At 38.5% G+C, this 23,751-nt stretch overlaps 1 protein-coding gene across 1 annotated transcript in view; it reads left to right on the top strand.

Moving 5' to 3' along the window:
- Positions 1-23,751, top strand: part of LOC141133435 (complement C3-like) — a 286,038-nt gene that overhangs the window by 172,392 nt on the left and 89,895 nt on the right. The window contains exons 23-25 of the mRNA XM_073622822.1: positions 11,592-11,678; positions 14,734-14,937; positions 19,709-19,784. Coding sequence (XP_073478923.1) covers positions 11,592-11,678; positions 14,734-14,937; positions 19,709-19,784 — 367 coding nt within the window. The remainder of the gene's footprint in view (positions 1-11,591; positions 11,679-14,733; positions 14,938-19,708; positions 19,785-23,751) is intronic.

Genomic DNA, 23,751 nt, shown 5'->3' with positions numbered 1-23,751 from the left:
TCATGTTCTGATTTTCCAGCTTTTGTCATCTCCCACTCTAGTTTCCCCATTCATTCCTATGGGACCAATTTCGCCGCAAAAACGACGATATTTCGTGAACCGTTCGGCGAAACGTTCCACAAAGTAATAGCACACCATTCGGGAACAATCCGCACGTTTCGGTATATTACTTGTCTATGTAGTGTAAAAACTGTGGGAGGAGTTAGGGTGGTAAATTTGGCTATAATAATAAGAATAATATATATGTGAGATAACAGTAAGTGGTCTTGCTATGCAAGAACACTTAACTAGAAAAGGTACAATTTCTGGGGAAATTGTGAAAGTGTTCTTGCCTCTACAACTGGAGTGGGCGGAGTAACTGGGTGGGGTGGAGTGGCTTGAGTAACTGTGAAAAGTGTTAAAAAGCTTAATATTTTAAAAAGTATAAATAGTAGTAAAAAAGTTCCATCATTTGCTGAAAGAGCTGAACATTTTTTTCAAAAGTAATTTTTTTTTCAAAAATGAATTTTTTTTAATCAAAAATGATTTTTTTTTCTTCAAAAATGATTTTTTTTTTCAAAAGTAATTTTTTTTTTCAAAGGTAATTTTTTTTTTCAAAAATGAATTTTTTTATTTCAAAAATAATTTTTTTTTCGAAATTATTATTTTTTTTAAAGTAATTTTTTTTTCAAAAATAATTTTTTTTTTTCAAAAATATTTTTTTTTTCAAATATATTTTTTTTTCAAAAATGATTTTTTTTTTTCAAAAATAATTTTTTTACTTTTTTCAAAAATTTTTTTTTTTTTTTCAAAAATATTTTTTTTTTTCAAATATATTTTTTTTTCAAAAATAATTTTTTTTTTAAAAGAAATTTTTTTTTCAAAAATATTTTTTTTTTCAAAAATAATTTTTTTTTTTTCAAAAATATTTTTTTTTTCAAAAATATATATATTTTTTTTCAAAAATGATTTTTTTTTTTCAAAAATAATTTTTTTACTTTTTTCAAAAATTTTTTTTTTTTTTTCAAAAATATTTTTTTTTTTTTACATGGGGCGGTCATAATGTTTTGGCTGATCATGGGGTGGTCATAATGTTTTGGCTGATCATGGGGTTGTCAGCTTTTGTCACTTCCCACTCTAGTTTTGAACATTTCGCCATTCATTCCTATGGGACCAATTTCGCCACAAAAACGTCATTTCGTGGACCATTCGGCAAAACATTCCACAAAGTAATAACACACCAATCGGGAACAATCCGCTCGTTTCGGTATATTATTTGTCTCTGTAGTGTGAAAACTGTGGGAGGAGTCTACAAGCATTATCAAGTCTAGCAGATGAAGTCACATGCATTTGGAGTGTCTCAGCATCTTGTGTTTACAACCACTGTTTCCTAGCAACGCTCATGCCCTGTTTATGCTTCTCAAATACTGCTTCATCAAAACTGCCCCATCAGAATTACCCCATCAAAACTGCCCCATCATATTCCTCTATTATAAATCAGTACATGGTGTGTCTGTCCCCTCCCCCGGGCTCTGTAATCAGCTGAGATGCTCCAGCCACCTTCCCCCCTGTGTATAACAGAAGCTTTGGTAACCATGGCAACAAAACAAACACTAACAGTACACTCTGATTAATGGCTAAAATTTCCTGAAATGACCTCTAAACAAATGGCCGTATTTTAAAAACTATACATCCTACAGCGAAGATCTTTATATTGTGAGAATCACAAGACCCAGACCTAGATTTTGATGTATAGTATGTCTCTGAAATATTAAAAATGAAGGCACAGTCGCAGTTTAGAAATTGCCCTTCAAATTTGGAGGGGGCTAGAGTGTAGTTTCAATGAATGTCAATGGACGGCGTGAGTTGCAAACAAATGGTCATATTGTGAAAACTATCAGGACTATGGCTTAGCTGTGGACATGTTTAGTGGCAGCAGGGATAGCTGAACGTTTTGATATAAGATTTGTGTAGGTGGGCTTGAAAATGAGGGAGTGGCGGCAGTTTAGAAATCATGTTCTGATTTTCCAGCTTTTGTCATCTCCCACTCTAGTTTCCCCATTCATTCCTATGGGACCAATTTCGCCGCAAAAACGACGATATTTCGTGAACCATTCGGCGAAACGTTCCACAAAGTAATAGCACACCATTCGGGAACAATCCGCACGTTTCGGTATATTACTTGTCTATGTAGTGTAAAAACTGTGGGAGGAGTTAGGGTGGTAAATTTGGCTATAATAATAAGAACTAGAAAAGGTACAATTTCTGGGGAAATTGTGAAAGTGTTCTTGCCTCTACAACTGGAGTGGGCGGAGTAACTGGGTGGGGTGGAGTGGCTTGAGTAACTGTGAAAAGTGTTAAAAAGCTTAATATTTTAAAAAGTATAAATAGTAGTAAAAAAGTTCCATCATTCGCTGAAAGAGCTGAACATTTTTTTCAAAAGTAATTTTTTTTTTCAAAAATGAATTTTTTTTAATCAAAAATGATTTTTTTTCTTCAAAAATGATTTTTTTTTCAAAAGTAATTTTTTTTTTCAAAGGTAATTTTTTTTTTCAAAAATGAATTTTTTTATTTCAAAAATAATTTTTTTTCGAAATTATTATTTTTTTTAAAGTAATTTTTTTTTCAAAAATATTTTTTTTTTTTCAAAAATAATTTTTTTTTTTCAAAAATATTTTTTTTTTTCAAATATATTTTTTTTTCAAAAATAATTTTTTTTTTAAAAGTAATTTTTTTTTCAAAAATATTTTTTTTTTCAAAAATGTTTTTTTTTTTCAAAAATGATTTTTTTTTTTTCAAAAATTATTTTTTTACTTTTTTCAAAAATTATTTTTTTTTTTTCAAAAATATATTTTTTTTTACATGGGGCGGTCATAATGTTTTGGCTGATCATGGGGTGGTCATAATGTTTTGGCTGATCATGGGGTTGTCAGCTTTTGTCACTTCCCACTCTAGTTTTGAACATTTCGCCATTCATTCCTATGGGACCAATTTCGCCGCAAAAACGTCATTTCGTGGACCATTCGGCAAAACATTCCACAAAGTAATAACACACCAATCGGGAACAATCCGCTCGTTTCGGTATATTACTTGTCTCTGTAGTGTAAAAACTGTGGGAGGAGTCTACAAGCATTATCAAGTCTAGCAGATGAAGTCACATGCATTTGGAGTGTCTCAGCATCTTGTGTTTACAACCACTGTTTCCTAGCAACGCTCATGCCCTGTTTATGCTTCCCAAATACTACTTCATCAAAACTGCCCCATCAGAATTACCCCATCAAAACTGCCCCATCATATTCCTCTATTATAAATCAGTACATGGTGTGTCTGTCCCCTCCCCCGGGCTCTGTAATCAGCTGAGATGCTCCAGCCACCTTCCCCCCTGTGTATAACAGAAGCTTTGGTAACCATGGCAACAAAACAAACACTAACAGTACACTCTGATTAATGGCTAAAATTTCCTGAAATGACCTCTAAACAAATGGCCGTATTTTAAAAACTATACATCCTACAGCGAAGATCTTTATATTGTGAGAATCACAAGACCCAGACCTAGATTTTGATGTATAGTATGTCTCTGAAATATTAAAAATGAAAGCACAGTCGCAGTTTAGAAATTGCCCTTCAAATTTGGAGGGGGCTAGAGTGTAGTTTCAATGAATGTCAATGGACGGCGTGAGTTGCAAACAAATGGTCATATTGTGAAAACTATCAGGACTATGGCTTAGCCGTGGACATGTTTAGTGGCAGCAGGGATAGCTGAACGTTTTGATATAAGATTTGTGTAGGTGGGCTTGAAAATGAGGGAGTGGCGGCAGTTTAGAAATCATGTTCTGATTTTTCAGCTTTTGTCATCTCCCACTCTAGTTTCCCCATTCATTCCTATGGGACCAATTTCGCCGCAAAAACGACGATATTTCGTGAACCATTCGGCGAAACGTTCCACAAAGTAATAGCACACCATTTGGGAACAATCCGCACGTTTCGGTATATTACTTGTCTATGTAGTGTAAAAACTGTGGGAGGAGTTAGGGTGGTAAATTTGGCTATAATAATAAGAATAATGTATATGTGAGATAACAGTAAGTGGTCTTGCTATGCAAGAACACTTAACTAGAAAAGGTACAATTTCTGGGGAAATTGTGAAAGTGTTCTTGCCTCTACAACTGGAGTGGGCGGAGTAACTGGGTGGGGTGGAGTGGCTTGAGTAACTGTGACAAGTGTTAAAAAGATTAATATTTTAAAAAGTATAAATAGTAGTAAAAAAGTTCCATCATTCACTGAAAGAGCTGAACATTTTTTTCAAAAGTAATTTTTTTTTTCAAAAATGAATTTTTTTTAATCAAAAATGATTTTTTTTTCTTCAAAAATGATTTTTTTTTTCAAAAGTAATTTTTTTTTTCAAAGGTAATTTTTTTTTCAAAAATGAATTTTTTTATTTCAAAAATAATTTTTTTTTCGAAATTATTATTTTTTTTAAAGTAATTTTTTTTTCAAAAATAATTTTTTTTTTTCAAAAATATTTTTTTTTTTCAAATATATTTTTTTTTCAAAAATAATTTTTTTTTTAAAAGAAATTTTTTTTTCAAAAATATTTTTTTTTTTCAAAAATAATTTTTTTTTTTCAAAAATATTTTTTTTTTTTTTTCAAAAATGATTTTTTTTTTTCAAAAATTATTTTTTTACTTTTTTAAAAATATTTTTTTTTTTTCAAAAATATATTTTTTTTTACATGGGGCGGTCATAATGTTTTGGCTGATCATGGGGTGGTCATAATGTTTTGGCTGATCATGGGGTTGTCAGCTTTTGTCACTTCCCACTCTAGTTTTGAACATTTCGCCATTCATTCCTATGGGACCAATTTCGCCGCAAAAACGTCATTTCGTGGACCATTCGGCAAAACATTCCACAAAGTAATAACACACCAATCGGGAACAATCCGCTCGTTTCGGTATATTACTTGTCTCTGTAGTGTAAAAACTGTGGGAGGAGTCTACAAGCATTATCAAGTCTAGCAGATGAAGTCACATGCATTTGGAGTGTCTCAGCATCTTGTGTTTACAACCACTGTTTCCTAGCAACGCTCATGCCCTGTTTATGCTTCCCAAATACTACTTCATCAAAACTGCCCCATCAGAATTACCCCATCAAAACTGCCCCATCATATTCCTCTATTATAAATCAGTACATGGTGTGTCTGTCCCCTCCCCCGGGCTCTGTAATCAGCTGAGATGCTCCAGCCACCTTCCCCCCTGTGTATAACAGAAGCTTTGGTAACCATGGCAACAAAACAAACACTAACAGTACACTCTGATTAATGGCTAAAATTTCCTGAAATGACCTCTAAACAAATGGCCGTATTTTAAAAACTATACATCCTACAGCGAAGATCTTTATATTGTGAGAATCACAAGACCCAGACCTAGATTTTGATGTATAGTATGTCTCTGAAATATTAAAAATGAAAGCACAGTCGCAGTTTAGAAATTGCCCTTCAAATTTGGAGGGGGCTAGAGTGTAGTTTCAATGAATGTCAATGGACGGCATGAGTTGCAAACAAATGGTCATATTGTGAAAACTATCAGGACTATGGCTTAGCCGTGGACATGTTTAGTGGCAGCAGGGATAGCTGAACGTTTTGATATAAGATTTGTGTAGGTGGGCTTGAAAATGAGGGAGTGGCGGCAGTTTAGAAATCATGTTCTGATTTTTCAGCTTTTGTCATCTCCCACTCTAGTTTCCCCATTCATTCCTATGGGACCAATTTCGCCGCAAAAACGACGATATTTCGTGAACCATTCGGCGAAACGTTCCACAAAGTAATAGCACACCATTCGGGAACAATCCGCACGTTTCGGTATATTACTTGTCTATGTAGTGTAAAAACTGTGGGAGGAGTTAGGGTGGTAAATTTGGCTATAATAATAAGAATAATATATATGTGAGATAACAGTAAGTGGTCTTGCTATGCAAGAACACTTAACTAGAAAAGCTACAATTTCTGGGGAAATTGTGAAAGTGTTCTTGCCTCTACAACTGGAGTGGGCGGAGTAACTGGGTGGGGTGGAGTGGCTTGAGTAACTGTGACAAGTGTTAAAAAGCTTAATATTTTAAAAAGTATAAATAGTAGTAAAAAAGTTCCATCATTCGCTGAAAGAGCTGAACATTTTTTTCAAAAGTAATTTTTTTTTTCAAAAATGAATTTTTTTTAATCAAAAATGATTTTTTTTTTCTTCAAAAATGATTTTTTTTTCAAAAATATTTTTTTTTTTCAAAAATAATTTTTTTTTTTTCAAATATTTTTTTTTTCAAAAATATTTTTTTTTTTTTCAAAAATGATTTTTTTTTTTCAAAAATTATTTTTTTACTTTTTTCAAAATTTTTTTTTTTTTTTCAAAAATATTTTTTTTTTTACATGGGGCGGTCATAATGTTTTGGCTGATCATGGGGCGGTCATAATGTTTTGGCTGATCATGGGGTTGTCAGCTTTTGTCACTTCCCACTATAGTTTTGAACATTTCGCCATTCATTCCTATGGGACCAATTTCGCCGCAAAAACGTCATTTCGTGGACCATTCGGCAAAACATTCCACAAAGTAATAACACACCAATCGGGAACAATCCGCTCGTTTCGGTATATTATTTGTCTCTGTAGTGTGAAAACTGTGGGAGGAGTCTACAAGCATTATCAAGTCTAGCAGATGAAGTCACATGCATTTGGAGTGTCTCAGCATCTTGTGTTTACAACCACTGTTTCCTAGCAACGCTCATGCCCTGTTTATGCTTCCCAAATACTGCTTCATAAAAACTGCCCCATCAGAATTACCCCATCAAAACTGCCCCATCATATTCCTCTATTATAAATCAGTACATGGTGTGTCTGTCCCCTCCCCCGGGCTCTGTAATCAGCTGAGATGCTCCAGCCACCTTCCCCCCTGTGTATAACAGAAGCTTTGGTAACCATGGCAACAAAACAAACACTAACAGTACACTCTGATTAATGGCTAAAATTTCCTGAAATGACCTCTAAACAAATGGCCGTATTTTAAAAACTATACATCCTACAGCGAAGATCTTTATATTGTGAGAATCACAAGACCCAGACCTAGATTTTGATGTATAGTATGTCTCTGAAATATTAAAAATGAAGGCACAGTCGCAGTTTAGAAATTGCCCTTCAAATTTGGAGGGGGCTAGAGTGTAGTTTCAATGAATGTCAATAGACGGCGAGAGTTGCAAACAAATGGTCATATTGTGAAAACTATCAGGACTATGGCTTAGCCGTGGACATGTTTAGTGGCAGCAGGGATAGCTGAACGTTTTGATATAAGATTTGTGTAGGTGGGCTTGAAAATGAGGGAGTGGCGGCAGTTTAGAAATCATGTTCTGATTTTCCAGCTTTTGTCATCTCCCACTCTAGTTTCCCCATTCATTCCTATGGGACCAATTTCGCCGCAAAAACTACTATATTTCGTGAACCATTCGGCGAAACGTTCCACAAAGTAATAGCACACCATTCGGGAACAATCCGCACGTTTCGGTATATTACTTGTCTATGTAGTGTAAAAACTGTGGGAGGAGTTAGGGTGGTAAATTTGGCTATAATAATAATAATAAGAACTAGAAAAGGTACAATTTCTGGGGAAATTGTGAAAGTGTTCTTGCCTCTACAACTGGAGTGGGCGGAGTAACTGGGTGGGGTGGAGTGGCTTGAGTAACTGTGACAAGTGTTAAAAAGCTTAATATTTTAAAAAGTATAAATAGTAGTAAAAAAGTTCCATCATTCGCTGAAAGAGCTGAACATTTTTTTCAAAAGTAATTTTTTTTTTCAAAAATGAATTTTTTTTAATCAAAAATGATTTTTTTTCTTCAAAAGTAATTTTTTTTTTCAAAGGTAATTTTTTTTTTCAAAAATGAATTTTTTTATTTCAAAAATAATTTTTTTTTCGAAATTATTATTTTTTTTAAAGTAATTTTTTTTTCAAAAATAATTTTTTTTTTTCAAAAATAATTTTTTTTTTTCAAAAATATTTTTTTTTTTCAAATATATTTTTTTTTCAAAAATAATTTTTTTTTTAAAAGTAATTTTTTTTCAAAAATATTTTTTTTTTTCAAAAATATTTTTTTTTTTTTCAAAAATGATTTTTTTTTTTTCAAAAATTTTTTCTTTACTTTTTTCAAAAATTATTTTTTTTTTTCAAAAATATTTTTTTTTTTTACATGGGGCGGTCATAATGTTTTGGCTGATCATGGGGTGGTCATAATGTTTTGGCTGATCATGGGGTTGTCAGCTTTTGTCACTTCCCACTCTAGTTTTGAACATTTCGCCATTCATTCCTATGGGACCAATTTCGCCGCAAAAACGTCATTTCGTGGACCATTCGGCAAAACATTCCACAAAGTAATAACACACCAATCGGGAACAATCCGCTCGTTTCGGTATATTATTTGTCTCTGTAGTGTGAAAACTGTGGGAGGAGTCTACAAGCATTATCAAGTCTAGCAGATGAAGTCACATGCATTTGGAGTGTCTCAGCATCTTGTGTTTACAACCACTGTTTCCTAGCAACGCTCATGCCCTGTTTATGCTTCTCAAATACTGCTTCATCAAAACTGCCCCATCAGAATTACCCCATCAAAACTGCCCCATCATATTCCTCTATTATAAATCAGTACATGGTGTGTCTGTCCCCTCCCCCGGGCTCTGTAATCAGCTGAGATGCTCCAGCCACCTTCCCCCCTGTGTATAACAGAAGCTTTGGTAACCATGGCAACAAAACAAACACTAACAGTACACTCTGATTAATGGCTAAAATTTCCTGAAATGACCTCTAAACAAATGGCCGTATTTTAAAAACTATACATCCTACAGCGAAGATCTTTATATTGTGAGAATCACAAGACCCAGACCTAGATTTTGATGTATAGTATGTCTCTGAAATATTAAAAATGAAGGCACAGTCGCAGTTTAGAAATTGCCCTTCAAATTTGGAGGGGGCTAGAGTGTAGTTTCAATGAATGTCAATGGACGGCGTGAGTTACAAACAAATGGTCATATTGTGAAAACTATCAGGACTATGGCTTAGCCGTGGACATGTTTAGTGGCAGCAGGGATAGCTGAACGTTTTGATATAAGATTTGTGTAGGTGGGCTTGAAAATGAGGGAGTGGCGGCAGTTTAGAAATCATGTTCTGATTTTAAAGCTTTTGTCATCTCCCACTCTAGTTTCCCCATTCATTCCTATGGGACCAATTTCGCCGCAAAAACGACGATATTTTGTGAACCATTCGGCGAAACGTTCCACAAAGTAATAGCACACCATTCGGGAACAATCCGCACGTTTCGGTATATTACTTGTCTATGTAGTGTAAAAACTGTGGGAGGAGTTAGGGTGGTAAATTTGGCTATAATAATAAGAATAATATATATGTGAGATAACAGTATTGCCGCGTACACACGGTCGGACTTTTCGTCTACAAAAGTCCGACAGCCTGTCCGACAGACTTCCGGCGGACTTTCGGCGGACTTGCAGCAGACTTTCTAACGAACGGACTTGCCTACACACGACCACACAAAAGTCCGACGGATTCGTACGTGATGACGTACACCGGACTAAAATAAGGAAGTTCATAGCCAGTAGCCAATAGCTGCCCTAGCATGGGTTTTTGTCCGTCGGACTAGCACACAGACGAGCGGATTTCGGGGTCCGTCGTAGTTACGACGTAAAGATTTGAAGCATGTTTCAAATCTAAAGTCCGTCGGATTTGAGGCTGAAAAAGTCTGCTGAAAGTCCGGAGAAGCCCACACACGATCGGATTACCAGCCAGCTTTAGTCCGTCGGCGTCCGTTGGACTTTTGTAGACGAAAAGTCCGACCGTGTGTACGCGGCATAAGTGGTCTTGCTATGCAAGAACACTTAACTAGAAAAGGTACAATTTCTGGGGAAATTGTGAAAGTGTTCTTGCCTCTACAACTGGAGTGGGCGGAGTAACTGGGTGGGGTGGAGTGGCTTGAGTAACTGTGAAAAGTGTTAAAAAGCTTAATATTTTAAAAAGTATAAATAGTAGTAAAAAAGTTCCATCATTCGCTGAAAGAGCTGAACATTTTTTTCAAAAGTAATTTTTTTTTTCAAAAATGAATTTTTTTTAATCAAAAATGATTTTTTTTTCTTCAAAAATGATTTTTTTTTCAAAAGTAATTTTTTTTTTCAAAGGTAATTTTTTTATTTCAAAAATAATTTTTTTTTCGAAATTATTATTTTTTTAAAGTAATTTTTTTTTCAAAAATAATTTTTTTTTTCAAAAATATTTTTTTTTTCAAATATATTTTTTTTTCAAAAATAATTTTTTTTTTAAAAGTAATTTTTTTTTCAAAAATATTTTTTTTTTTCAAAAATATTTTTTTTTTTTCAAAAATATTTTTTTTTTTTCAAAAATGATTTTTTTTTTTTTCAAAAATTATTTTTTTACTTTTTTCAAAAATTATTTTTTTTTTTCAAAAATATTTTTTTTTTTTACATGGGGCGGTCATAATGTTTTGGCTGATCATGGGGTGGTCATTATGTTTTGGCTGATCATGGGGTTGTCAGCTTTTGTCACTTCCCACTCTAGTTTTGAACATTTCGCCATTCATTCCTATGGGACCAATTTCGCCGCAAAAACGTCATTTCGTGGACCATTCGGCAAAACATTCCACAAAGTAATAACACACCAATCGGGAACAATCCGCTCGTTTCGGTATATTATTTGTCTCTGTAGTGTGAAAACTGTGGGAGGAGTCTACAAGCATTATCAAGTCTAGCAGATGAAGTCACATGCATTTGGGGTGTCTCAGCATCTTGTGTTTACAACCACTGTTTCCTAGCAACGCTCATGCCCTGTTTATGCTTCCCAAATACTGCTTCATCAAAACTGCCCCATCAGAATTACCCCATCAAAACTGCCCCATCATATTCCTCTATTATAAATCAGTACATGGTGTGTCTGTCCCCTCCCCCGGGCTCTGTAATCAGCTGAGATGCTCCAGCCACCTTCCCCCCTGTGTATAACAGAAGCTTTGGTAACCATGGCAACAAAACAAACACTAACAGTACACTCTGATTAATGGCTAAAATTTCCTGAAATGACCTCTAAACAAATGGCCGTATTTTAAAAACTATACATCCTACAGCGAAGATCTTTATATTGTGAGAATCACAAGACCCAGACCTAGATTTTGATATATAGTATGTCTCTGAAATATTAAAATTGAAGGCACGGTCGCAGTTTAGAAATTGCCCTTCAAATTTGGAGGGGGCTAGAGTGTAGTTTCAATGAGTGTCAAAAACTGTGGGAGGAGTTAGGGTGGTAAATTTGGCTATAATAATAAGAATAATATATATGTGAGATAACAGTAAGTGGTCTTGCTATGCAAGAACACTTAATAATATATATGTGAGATAACAATAAGTGGTCTTGCTATGCAAGAACACTTAAAAATCTGTCTGGAATTGGTCTTTATTTATTTATTTTTATAATAGATTTATGCAATGGTTGGGCAGCAGCCTGCACGGTGAACTCTACATGGAGACAGTAAATGTACTATGCACTGAATTTTCCTCTTTGATCCTGTAGGTGGAGAGCAGGTAGTGAATGTCAAATCACTCAAGAATAAGAAGATTGCTCCACAGTCGACTATTTCACTCCTCGTCAATGTAAAAGGTTATGTATCTCCCAAAATGTTTTTCTAGGTGGGGCTACTTTTAAACACTTTGTGTCTGGGGCAGTTGTTTTCATTTTTAACACACATTTTAAAATCAGCATGATTTGCTTGAAAATTGATAATACAACAATAATTGCAGCTCTTCGATCCTAGATAGTAATATGAAATTCAGTGTCAATATGCAGAATCACATATATAAATCTTTAATAAGTCCATAAATTCCTTGTGATGATCCAAAAGTCCAAAAAATGAAAATCCATGTGCATCACCACAGCATAAGAAATATCACCACGTGAACTCCCATTCACCAAACTTACGAAATGCGCACTCACCACGCAAAAGCTTCAGCTAAAAAATGCTCATGGCTGCAGCTTCACTATGAGGGCTGCCATTGAAAACTTCCTTCTGAAAATCTAGATGCCTGGCTATTCTTGACTTTAGTATGTTTAAGGCACAGTCTCAGAACAAAGATGCTGTAAATGGAAGTTGAAAGGAGCGAGATCTAGCTATCACTATATTTGTTCTTGGCCAGCAACCCAAACAGCATTGAAGTTAGAGCATCAGCATGCCAGCCAGGGAACTAGTATTCTTAATAATGGCGGCTTCCATTAATCTTTTATGACAGTGTCTTTTTGATTGCTTATTTTATTCAATAGGAAAATCTTCTTCTTTGATGATATGTTCACCAAACAATTAAGTAACTGACCAATGGCACTGTGAGAACTTGACAGCTTCCCAGAATCAGGCTCTATAATGAATCCACTGTATGTAGGAGGCTGATTTATTCTTACTTAACAGTCTAAGGCAACCTTTCTCAAAATATTTTACCCGAGAGGAACCCCTAGTATAATTTTAAGGTCACAGGGAACCCTCAGGGAACTAAAACTAATTCATAGAGGGTCAATGGGGAAAATTCCCCTTTCCTTGGTGGTCAGTAGGAGGAATGCAAACATTGCAGTGGTGGTCAGAATGCCACCCTTAAAGACAGATAAAAAAGATCATTGGTATCAAAGCGCTGGCTTGGCCACGTGGCATTGGTCCTGGAACCAATGGAAGGAAGTCAATAAGCCATAGCTCAAGGAACCTCTGGAGGAACCACAGGGTTCTATAGAATCTTGGTTGGGAATGGTCTAAGGAATCCTCACAGCAGTTTCGTCTGATTTCTCAGCATTATTTGAATATGGCATGGAGGGTGCATACTATCACCCAAGAGGTTCTTGGTGCAAGACGAGATAAGTATGCAGCAGAAAAAGCGTTAAAGTCCAACTGACCTGTGAGCACATTCTCAATGCATAAAAAAAAGTGTGCAAAGTCTTCAAAATCACACCTTTTTTACCCCATAGACTTTAATGACTTAATCCAGTTAATATAAGAGAAAAGGATAAAGAGATAGAGGAACTTCACCCCACATGTGAAAGTTAAAAGAAGACTGGGATTGGCAGTGCATGTGCACTCAGCTCTCTTAGAGTTGTTCACAGTCTCCTGGGATATCTGAGTCTGCGAGTAATGTCACAATCCTGCCATTTTTAAACATTAATATTATATAAGGTGCAAAAAGAGGATGAAGGTCTTCTTTAAGGGTTTAGGGTAAGCTGTTAGATTAGGGGTCTTAAGTGTTGCAGAACAGGTTAAGGGTTAGAATGGAATGTTAAGCATTAAGTGCCTAACTATTATGCCAAATTCACACCAATTCTTATTGGCACCCCAAACACGGATAGCAGTTGCATGACAACACACAAAAAACACACCAAAACACGCATTGTAAAAGTGCGTGAGGCTCACTGTAAAAAAAGATGCAGGAGCTGCTTTTGCACATTTGTCGCTTGTAGGGCAGCCCATTCAAGTGAATGTATGCAGCAAACGTGCAAAATAGTACGAAAAATCTGTGACGCGACACACAGGTGTGAATTCTACCTTAAGATTAAGTGTTAGGTTTAGGCAAGATTTTTTTCTCAGAAAATAGGTGCAGGTTCTCATATTACCCTTCTCTTCCTTACTCCATGCCACCCACCCCCTTCCCCCCAGGGAAGAGAAGGAAAGTGGTGCATGCAGCACGCTAGTGCAAATGGTGGGTGTGGTCAGGGCTCAGAATTGCATATCACACAGGAGGTAAAGGTTCAAGAATGCGTAATGCACAGAGTACAGGTCTCAGGAGTGCATATAATGCAGGATGCAGGGTTTAGAAGTACGTATCACACAAGGTTCAGGATGCATATCGCATAGGATGCAGGTTTCAGAAATGTGAAATGCACACAGCTGAGGGTACAGGTTCAGGGTTTAGGAATATGTATTCTGCAGTTCCCAGGAGTGCATATTGCACAGGGCTCAGGGGTGTTTATTCTGCAGTGTACAGGAGTGAGCCTTCTGCAGTGCTCAGGAGCGAGTATTCTGCAGTGCTCAGGAGTGAGTATTCACGCAGGGCTTAGAAAAGCAGTAGTGCGTATAGCACAGGGTGCAGCAGTGCACATCACGCAGCACTCAGGAGTGCATACTGCAAAGGGGGCATGGCTCATGGATTTGTGTATCGCACAAAGGACATAAGTCTCAGGAATGGATAATACAAGCCAGTATATAACCAAAAACTACCTTCCAGCCTCTGTACCCCCAGGCATGATATTCTCTCCAAGCAGGCCCTCATTTCTCCTTTTTCCCTTCTTGCTCTGCCTCCTCTTTCAAGGTACCCTGGAAAATGTAGTTTGCGCTTTCCTGCTGCTCCTTTCCACAGGACTATGTTACAGTGTGGAGACTACATCTGCCATCAGTCCAAGTTCCTCCAAGCAAGTTTTCTGTCTTTCCCAAGAGGCATAGCTATCCATATCCTCTTCCTATGTGTCCCCCGGGTGGAGGACAGGGCATAATCAGGCTGCTCACAGCCCTGTAGTAGCAGTGTTTTGCCAAAATTGGAACAGTTAGGAAGTACATAATGAGATGTCAGCAAAGTCCTTCGGTAGTGGTGATGTGATTGCACTGATCAACAGATTATACTGAATAGCTGTGACAAAAACAAAGAGAAAAAAATAGTTTTTGCCTAATGTTTTTTTCCTTTTATTGTAGGATCTCCAATTGCTGATTTCATAGAAGAATCAATTGATGGCAAGAATTTGAACAATTTGATCATACTACCAACTGGCTGTGCGGAGCAAAATATGTACAAAATGGCACCGCTTGTCATTGCCACCCTGTTCCTGGACAAAACTAACCAGTGGGACAAAGTTGGACTTCACCGCAAGGCAGAGGCCATAAGCCATATGCAGTCAGGTAAACCAAGCTGGCCATCCTTTGGCAGATAAAAAATCCAAATACATAATGTAATTACGATAAGGTACCCGATAAACCAAGGGTAGGCAACCTTTTAGAGGTTGAGATCTACCTGGACAACATGGAGGAAATCAAAGAACCCCAGGGGGAAGGGGGGTAGTGTCCTCTGCCTCCCTTCACATCACTGCCCCACCCACAGAGTAGTATTTCCTTCCCCCTTTCATATAAGTTCACATCACTCCTCACAGTAGTGTCCTGTAACTCTTCCCACCCCCACTGTAGTGTCCTTTTCCCCTCTTCACATCAACCTCCCCACAGTGTCTGCCCCCCCTACACAGTAGTGTTCTTTGCCTCACCCACATTAGTGCCCCCTGCCCCCCCCCCCCCAAAGTAGTGTCCTCTGTCCCCTCCCCCTAGCACCATAGTGTCCGGTACCCCCCCCAAAGCAATGTCCTCTGCCCCCCCTTCACATCATTCCCCCACTGTAGTGTACTGTGCCCCCCCCATTGCAGTGTCCTGTGTATGACTAAAGCCTTCCAGGGCTGAAATGTGTCGACGTGTCTTGTTTATTGGATTCCCATTTATTCTGATGGGTCTTAATAAAGAAGATTTTATTAGCATGGTCTACTGTGTCACCGACCTTTTCGTCTGGTGAGAGACATATGGTTGATCAGTTTTGTTTTGTGGATTTGTGATATGCCGAAGCTGGAGCAAGCTTCGTCTTCAGATACTACCAATCAGCCAGAGAACTGGGCAGTGAGAGGGCTTGGGAGCACCCTCTTCTTTACTCTGTCTTGACCTTTTCGGAGTTTATTGGACATCCCACTCCAAAATAATGGATATTAATAAGGACTTTGCTCCCCTTTTTTGCTTTAAAAGCCTCCATTGATATTAGTAAGGAGTTTCCTCCCACTTTCTGGCTATAGTGGCCTCCATTTTGTTCATGTGAAATTTGTGTACATTTTGGTCAAAAAAGCATTTGTGAGGTCGGATACTGATATCAGATGAGACGATTTGACTCACAATTGGTGTTCCAATTCATCCCAAAATGGGGTGAGGTTATAGCTCTGTGCAGGCCACTCGAGTTCCTCCACACCAAACTCATCAAATGATGTCTTTGTGGAGTTGGCTTCAGGCAAAGGGGCATAGTCATCCTGAAATAGAAAAGGTGTTTTCCCAAAACTGTTTAGTTACCTCACATAAAATGGGCCGTGACTGATTCATGCTAGGAAAAACTTTAAATAATGCTTTTTCTCCCACTGGTTTCTGCTCTAACACTGCAATAGTTTGTGCTGGCAGAGCTGAGTAATATCCACACCCTTTATCACAAGTTTCCTCAAACAGACATGTTGTTTTGTTGAGTTCTGAGTCTAGCTGGATACACACTTAACAATTTTCTTCAGTTTTTTCCTTTAGATTTACCAAAACCATATAATATGAGGTCAAACCTAAACACTAGGTCTTTGTCCTACATGGTTGAAGGTAAACCTAAAGGAAATTGAACAAAAGTTGTATAGTGTGTATCCAGCTTTACTCGGGGGCCTTGTGGACTGTATGTTCACATTTACAGTCTGAACAACAGCTGCAACAGGAGAGGGCAAACTATTAAAATTAAGGTCTATGAGTACAACATCTGTCTAACTACACATCTACAGCATATTTGTGACTTTGGTTGGGCTTGATTTCCTATTCCTTCTACTGCTAATATTAATGCTCTGTTCAGTTTGCATTCTCACTTTTTGAGACACTTCGGTTTTATGCACCGTACACACGGTCGGATTTTCGATGGAAAATGTCCGATCGGAGCGTGTTGTCGGAAATTCCGACTGTGTGTGGGTTCCATCGGACATTTTCCATCGGATTTTCCGACACACAAAGTTGGAGAGCAGGAGATAAAATTTTCCGACAACAAAATCCGTTGTCGGAAATTCCGATCGTGTGTACACAAATCCGACGGACAAAGTGCCACGCATGCTCAGAATAAATAAAGAGATGAAAGCTATTGGCCACTGCCCCGTTTATAGTCCCGACAACTTTGTGTGCCGTGTGTATGCAAGACAAGTTTGAGCCAACATCCGTCGGAAAAAATCCTAGGATTTTGTTGTCGGAATGTCCGAACAAAGTCCGACCGTGTGTACGGGGCATTAGGGTGTCTCTATTATTGATAGAGCAGCAGCGATGGAGACATCTTTGGAAAGCAGCATTGTCAGTCGATCGGAGCTTGTTGTCGGAAATTCCGACCGTGTGTAGGTTCCATCTGACTTTTACCATCGGAATTTCCGACACACAAAATTTGAGATCTGGACCTCAAATTTTCCGACCACAAAATCCGTTGTCGTAAATTCCGATCGTGTGTACACAATTCCGATGCACAAAGTTCCATGCATGCTCGGAATCAAGCAGAAGAGCCGCACTGGCTTTTGAACTTAATTTTTCTCGGCTCTTTGTACGTGTTGTATGTCACTGCGTTCTTGGCGATCAGAATTTCAGACAAGATTTGTGTGACCGTGTGTATGCAAGACAAGTTTGAGCCAACATCCGTCTGAAAAAAAACATGGATTTTGTTGTCGGAATGTGCGATCGTGTGTACACAGCATTAGATGTACTAACAGATTTAGATGGACTTAACTAACAAATTACAGCCGGATTCCATCTAACACAAATTAAGCAGTTAAAAGCAACATTTTTTTTTCCCTTTTGGTATACATGTTTTTCATAAATTAATAATAGCTGTAAGCACCCCTGTCAGTGCGTGCGTTTTTTAGTCCGTTTTGCAGTTTGCAGAAACACACTACAGTCCATTTAACATGGTTACCTATGGTACAAGTTCACATCTATGCGTTTTGTGGCCGTTGCTTTTTTGGAAAGGGTCGGGGACTTTTTTCTCGCTATTTGCGGCTTATAGATTTCAATGGAGCTGCACCAGAAGTGGTGCGTCTGTGATGCGATTTGCGTTTTGCGGTTCTTATTTACCACTGTATATAGATGATTGCTAAGCAGGCGGCCAGGAAGTCGGCCGCCGCATCCTTAGCAACTTATGAGTCATCAGCTGTCAGCGGGGTTCCCTGCTGAAAGCTGAATGTAAAAAAAAAATTTGCCGCCAAAAAAATTGGTGAAAAAAAAACGGCGTGGGGTTCCCCCCGCAGGTCCATATCAGGCCTTTCGGGTCTAGTATGGATTCGGAGGGAACCCCCCACACCAAAATTTTTTTTAAAAGCGGCATGGGGGTCCCCCCAAAATCCATACCAGACCCTTATCTGAGCATGCCACCCGGCAGCTCAGGAAAGGGAGGGGAGGAGCGAGCGCCCCCCCCCCCTAAACCATACCAGGCCGCATGCCCTAAACATGGGGGGGGTGCTTTGGGGCAGGGGGGGCTCTGCGCATAAAAAACTGCTGGTTGAAAAACGCAAAATGCACTGAAAAACGTGCCTGAAAAACGCATCATACGCAGCTGCATAGGTGTGAACCTAGACTAACTGCCACTTTTGCTGGACAGCTTACTGGCTATGAAAACAGGGGAAAACATAGGAAAAAAAGCCTAAAAAATAATGCAGATATAAAAATTGGTACACTGCAATCTAATACATTTCTGTGTTTAATACCACTTTAGCTGCTTTTGTCTTTGTTAGCAGAGAGGAATGGAAGGTCCCTTCTCAGAATCATTATTATTATTATTATTATAATACATATACATATATAGCACCAACAGTTTACACAGCGATCTACAGTACAAGATAATAGATATAATATCTAAAATACAAGAGGGTTAGGAGGGCCTTGCTCAGAAGAGCTTAAAATCTAATAAAATCATATCAATCCGCTCTAATTCATCCCAAAGGTGTTCTATTGGGTTGAGGTCAGAACTCTGTGCAGGCCAGTCAAGTTTCTCCACCCCAAACTTGCCTATCTATGTCTTTATGGACCTTGCTTAGTGCACTGGTCCAAATCATTTGGTGGAGGGGGATTATGGTGTGGGGTTGTTTTTCAGGGGTTGGGCTTGCCCCCTTAGTTCCAGTGATGGGAACTCCTGAACGCATCAGCATACCAAGACATTTTTGACAACTTCATGCTTCCAACTTTGTGGGAACAGTTTGGGGATGGCCTCTTCCCGTTCCAACATGACTGCGCACCAGTGCACAAAGCAAGGTCCATAAAGACATGGATGAATGAGTGTGTACTCATCCTGTTCTTTCTTGCACAAAGAAGCAAATACCGGTCCTGCTGATGGTTTAAGGGGCCTTGTCCAGCTCTCCTAGAGTAACTGCTTGTCTCCCGGAATCTCCTTCATGCTCTTGAGTGCTGGGAGACACAGCAAACCTTCTGGCAATGGTACTTATTGATGTGCCATCCTGGACTGCCTTTGGACTGCCTGTGCAACCTCTACAGGGTCCAGGTATCGCCTCATGCTATCAGTAGTGACACTGACCCTAGCCAACTGCAAAACTAGTGAAAAACAGTCAAAAAAGCTGAGCAGGGGAAAGAAAATGCCACCTGTAAAACCATTACTGTTTTGGAGGTTGTCTCATTATTGCCCATCCAGTGCACCTGTTGTTAATTTCATTACCAGAACAGCTGAAACTGATTAACAACCCCCTCAGCTACTTAACTGACCGGCTCAATATCCCAGAAGTTTAATTGACTTGATGCTATACTCTGATCAAAAAGTGTTCCTTTAATTTTTTTGAGCAGTGTATACAGTATATACTCTATATCACACGCATTTTCTTTACCTGTTCATCTCATTATTTCTGTCTTTTTCATTTCACTTCAGGTTATGCCACTCAGTTAAAATATCGGGCCACAGATGGATCATATACCGCTCTTAAGGGGTCACCCCGTGGAACATGGTAATTACAAGCATACCTATTAAGTTAGAAAGGCAGCATGCCAACAATAGCATTAAAGATAATTCCAGTTTGGGCAATTTTTGCCATGTTACAGTTGTCCAGCTTGGTCCAATATAAGTATGTACTGTATGTGCTATACCTGTGGAATCCTCATTGAAGTTGGAAATCACTGTAGTAGGCACCGATACTACAGTGATCTCCACTAGGTTCTGGGGAGAAACTGCCCTATTACATGATAAATACTGAAGGTTGCTTGTTCCACATGGCATCATTCAGGGAACACATTCATTTTTCTCAATGAATGCAAAGAGTTCTCTAGATGAGGGGACTAGGCAAAGCAGTGACGTAACAATCTCCACCTTGTCCAATCAGAGAATGCTTTCATTGAAGAAAATTCTCTATGCAGCCATACCTTTTGGGGTTCCCTGGTAGCTGGAAATCACTGTAGTAAGCACTGCTACAGTACTGCAGTGATCTTAACTACCTTCTGAGTTCTGTGCCAAGTGGCTGCCCTGCTGGTTAGTGAACACAGGAGGTCCTCACTTGGCATGAGCACTATTCAAAGAACACTTTTTATTTTTTTAAGGAATGATTGGATGAGCTGGAGATCTTGACATCACCTCCTCCTACGTCTTCCAATCAGAGCATTCATTAGGACGATTAGACACAGAAGTTGAATCCAATGCCATTTTATTTCAGCTAAGTGCAGTAGAGAGGGTATTTTTTTCAGTCTTTTGAAGTATATTAAGAAAATGACTTATCTAACCCCTGCTACTGTGAATAACTAATACTGACTGAAAGAATGTGGAAGATACAGGGAAGCTATGAAAGAACTAGCTAGCGCTAAACAGGAGGAGAGGTCAGAGGGAGAAATCAAATCACTCAGTAAGGCTTAATGTACACGGGACGCTGAGGCAACCTCCTCTGAACAAATTTTTTGACAGCTTCAAACCAGCGTTTAAAAATGTCCTTTTTGCGGCATTTGCATGCCGCAATTTAGCTGCGTTTCCGTCTAGGAGCATTTATTTAAGATAACATCATAGGACCCTCCCAAAGCCCAAAAAGCAGTATTATTTAACTATTTCAGCCATTCTGTGAGACCAGAGTGAGTAGCAGCAGCTGAGAGAGCAGCAGTGTACTTGTATCTACCTCAATTTCGGTACTTTTACTATGGATCCCATAATGAGCACATGTGAGGAAAAACTGCAAATTTTTTAATACATATTATTTTTAAATTGCAATTGATTAGTATATTTTTTATTTATTTTTTATTATAAGCTGTATATGTAATTTCATTTTTTATGTATTTATTTTGTCTTTTTTATGCAAAATTTAATTACAATTTTTTTAATATATTTAATTTTTAAATTGCAATTGGTTATTAGATTATTTTTTGTTTCATTTTTTTAAAAGCTGTATGTGTAATTTCATTTTTTTTTTTCTTAAGTTAATTTATTTTGTCTTTTTATGCAAATTTTAATTGCAATTTTTAAAATATTTTTAATTAACCCTAACCCTAACCGGAAACCCTAACTCTAACTTGTTCTTCAAGGGGAAAACCCTAACCATAACCCCCTAAAACTAATGGGAAACCCTAACTCCTAACCCTAACCAGAAACCCTAACCGGAAACCCTAACTTGTTCTTCAAAGGGAAAACCCTAACCATAAGCTCCTAACCCTGATGAGAAACCCTAACTCCTAACCCCTAATCCTAACCTTAACCTGAAACCCTAACCCTAACTTGTTCTTCAACGGGAAAACCCTAACCGTAACCCCCTAACCCTAATGAGAAACCCTAAACGGAAACCCTAACCCTAACTTGTTCTTCAAGGGGAAAACCCTAACCATGAAACCTAACCCTAACCCCTAACCCTAACTGGAAACCCTAACCCTAACTTGTTCTTCAAGGGGAAAACCCTAACCATAACCCCCTAACCCTAATGGGAAACCCTAACTCCTAACCCTAACTCCTAACCCTAATCGGAAACCCTAACCCTAACTTCTTCTTCAAGGGGAAAACCCTAACCATGACCCCCTAACCCTAATGGGAAACCCTAACCGGAAACCCTTACCGTAACCCTAACTGGAAACCCTAACTTGTTCTTCAATCGGAAAACCCTAACCCTAACCATAACCCCCTAACCCTAATGGGAAACTCTAACCCCTAACCCTAACTGCAAACCCTAACCCTAACTTGTTCTTCAAGAGGAAAACCCTAACCATAACCATAACCCCCTAACCCTAATGGGAAACCCTAACCCCTAACCGGAAACCCTAACGTGTTCTTCAAGGGGAAAACCCTAACCATAACTAACTAACCCTAATGGGAAACCCTGACCCTAACCCTAAGCGGAAACCTTAACACTAACCAGAAACCCTAACCCTAACTTGTTCTTCAAGGGGAAAACCCTAACCCCCTAACCCTAATGGGAAACCCTAACCTTAACCCCTAACCGCAAACCCTAACGGGAAACCATAATCTTTACCTTAACCCTAAACTTGTTCTTCAAGGGGAAAACCCTAACCATAACCCCCCAAACCTAATAGGAAACACTAACCCTAAATTTTATGCAACTATGTTTGATCAAGTCAGGGGTGAAGCTCAATGGTGGGGTCATCTGGTTGAAATCTAACAACATATAGGTCAAATTCCAATTATACTTTGGCTAACAGCAATGCTAGTGGTGTATTGGATTGGTTCATGCTCATTAGGGGTAGGGATGAGCCGAACACCCCGGTTTGCACCAGAACCTGCGAACGGACCGAAAATTCGCACAAATGTTAGAACCCCATTAAAGTCTATGGGACTTGAACGTTCGAAATCAAAAGTGCTCATTTTAAAGGCTAATTTGCATGGTATTGTCCTAAAAAGGGTTTGGGGACCCGGGTCCTGCCCCAGGGGACATGTACCAATGCAAAAAAAAACTTTTAAAAATGGACGTTTTTTCGGGAGCAGTGATTTTAATGATGCTTAAAATAAGAAAATAAAAGTGAAATATTCCTTTAAATATCGTACCTGGGGGGTGTCTATAGTATGCCTGTAAAGTGGTGCGTGTTTCCCATGCTTAGAACAGTCCCTGCACAAAATGTAATTTTTAAAGGAAAAAAAGTAATTTAAAACTGCTTGCGGGTTTAATGTAATGTCGGGTCCTGGCAATATGGATGAAAATCAGTGAGACAAATGGCATGGGTACCCCCCAGTCCATTACCGGGCCCTTTGGGTCTTGTATGGATATTAAGGGGAACCCCGCACCCAAATTAAAAAAAGGAAAGGTGTGGGGCCACCAGGCCCTATATACTCTGAACAGCAGTATACAGGCGGCGCAAACAAGACAGGGACTGTAGGTTTGTTGTTAAGTAGAATCTGTTTGTAATTTTGAACGGGTACATTTTTAACGTGTTTAGCTCCAGCCAAAAAATCTTTTTTTAAGCTTTTTGGAAAACATAGGGAAGGGTTATCACCCCTGTGACATTTGTTTTGCTGTCTGTGCTCCTCTTCAGAAGATTTCACCTCACTTTTTGTCCCTATATACTCAGCAGAAATTTGGACCTTAGGTGTTGTTGTGGCCACAACACTGTAAGCCCTCACAGGGCCCTGCTGTGAAATATTAGATCAAGAATTGTAATTACATGCCCCTGTTGAACAGGGGTCGAAAAATTGGGCCTTTGGTGGTGGTGTTGGTGCTGGTGCCACAACACTGTAAGTCCTCACTCGCTCTTGGTGGGCGCAGAAATGGGCCCTGCTGTGAAATATTAGATCAAGAATTGTAATTACATGCCCCTGTTGAACAGGGGCTGAAAAATTGGGCCTTAGGCACTGGTGCTGGTGCCACAACACTGCAACCCCTCACATATACTTTAGTTGGAATGCAGGAACGAGCCCTGCTGCAAAGTATTGCATCAAAAATTGTAATTACACGCCCCTGTTAAACAGGGGCTCAAAAATTGGGCCTTAGGCACTGGAGA

This window comes from Aquarana catesbeiana, linkage group LG03 (genome assembly GCF_042186555.1).
Source record: "Aquarana catesbeiana isolate 2022-GZ linkage group LG03, ASM4218655v1, whole genome shotgun sequence".
NCBI lineage: Eukaryota > Metazoa > Chordata > Amphibia > Anura > Ranidae > Aquarana > Aquarana catesbeiana.
The sequence above is the reverse complement of the archived record's forward strand: the minus strand, read 5'-3'. Positions and strand labels throughout refer to the sequence as shown.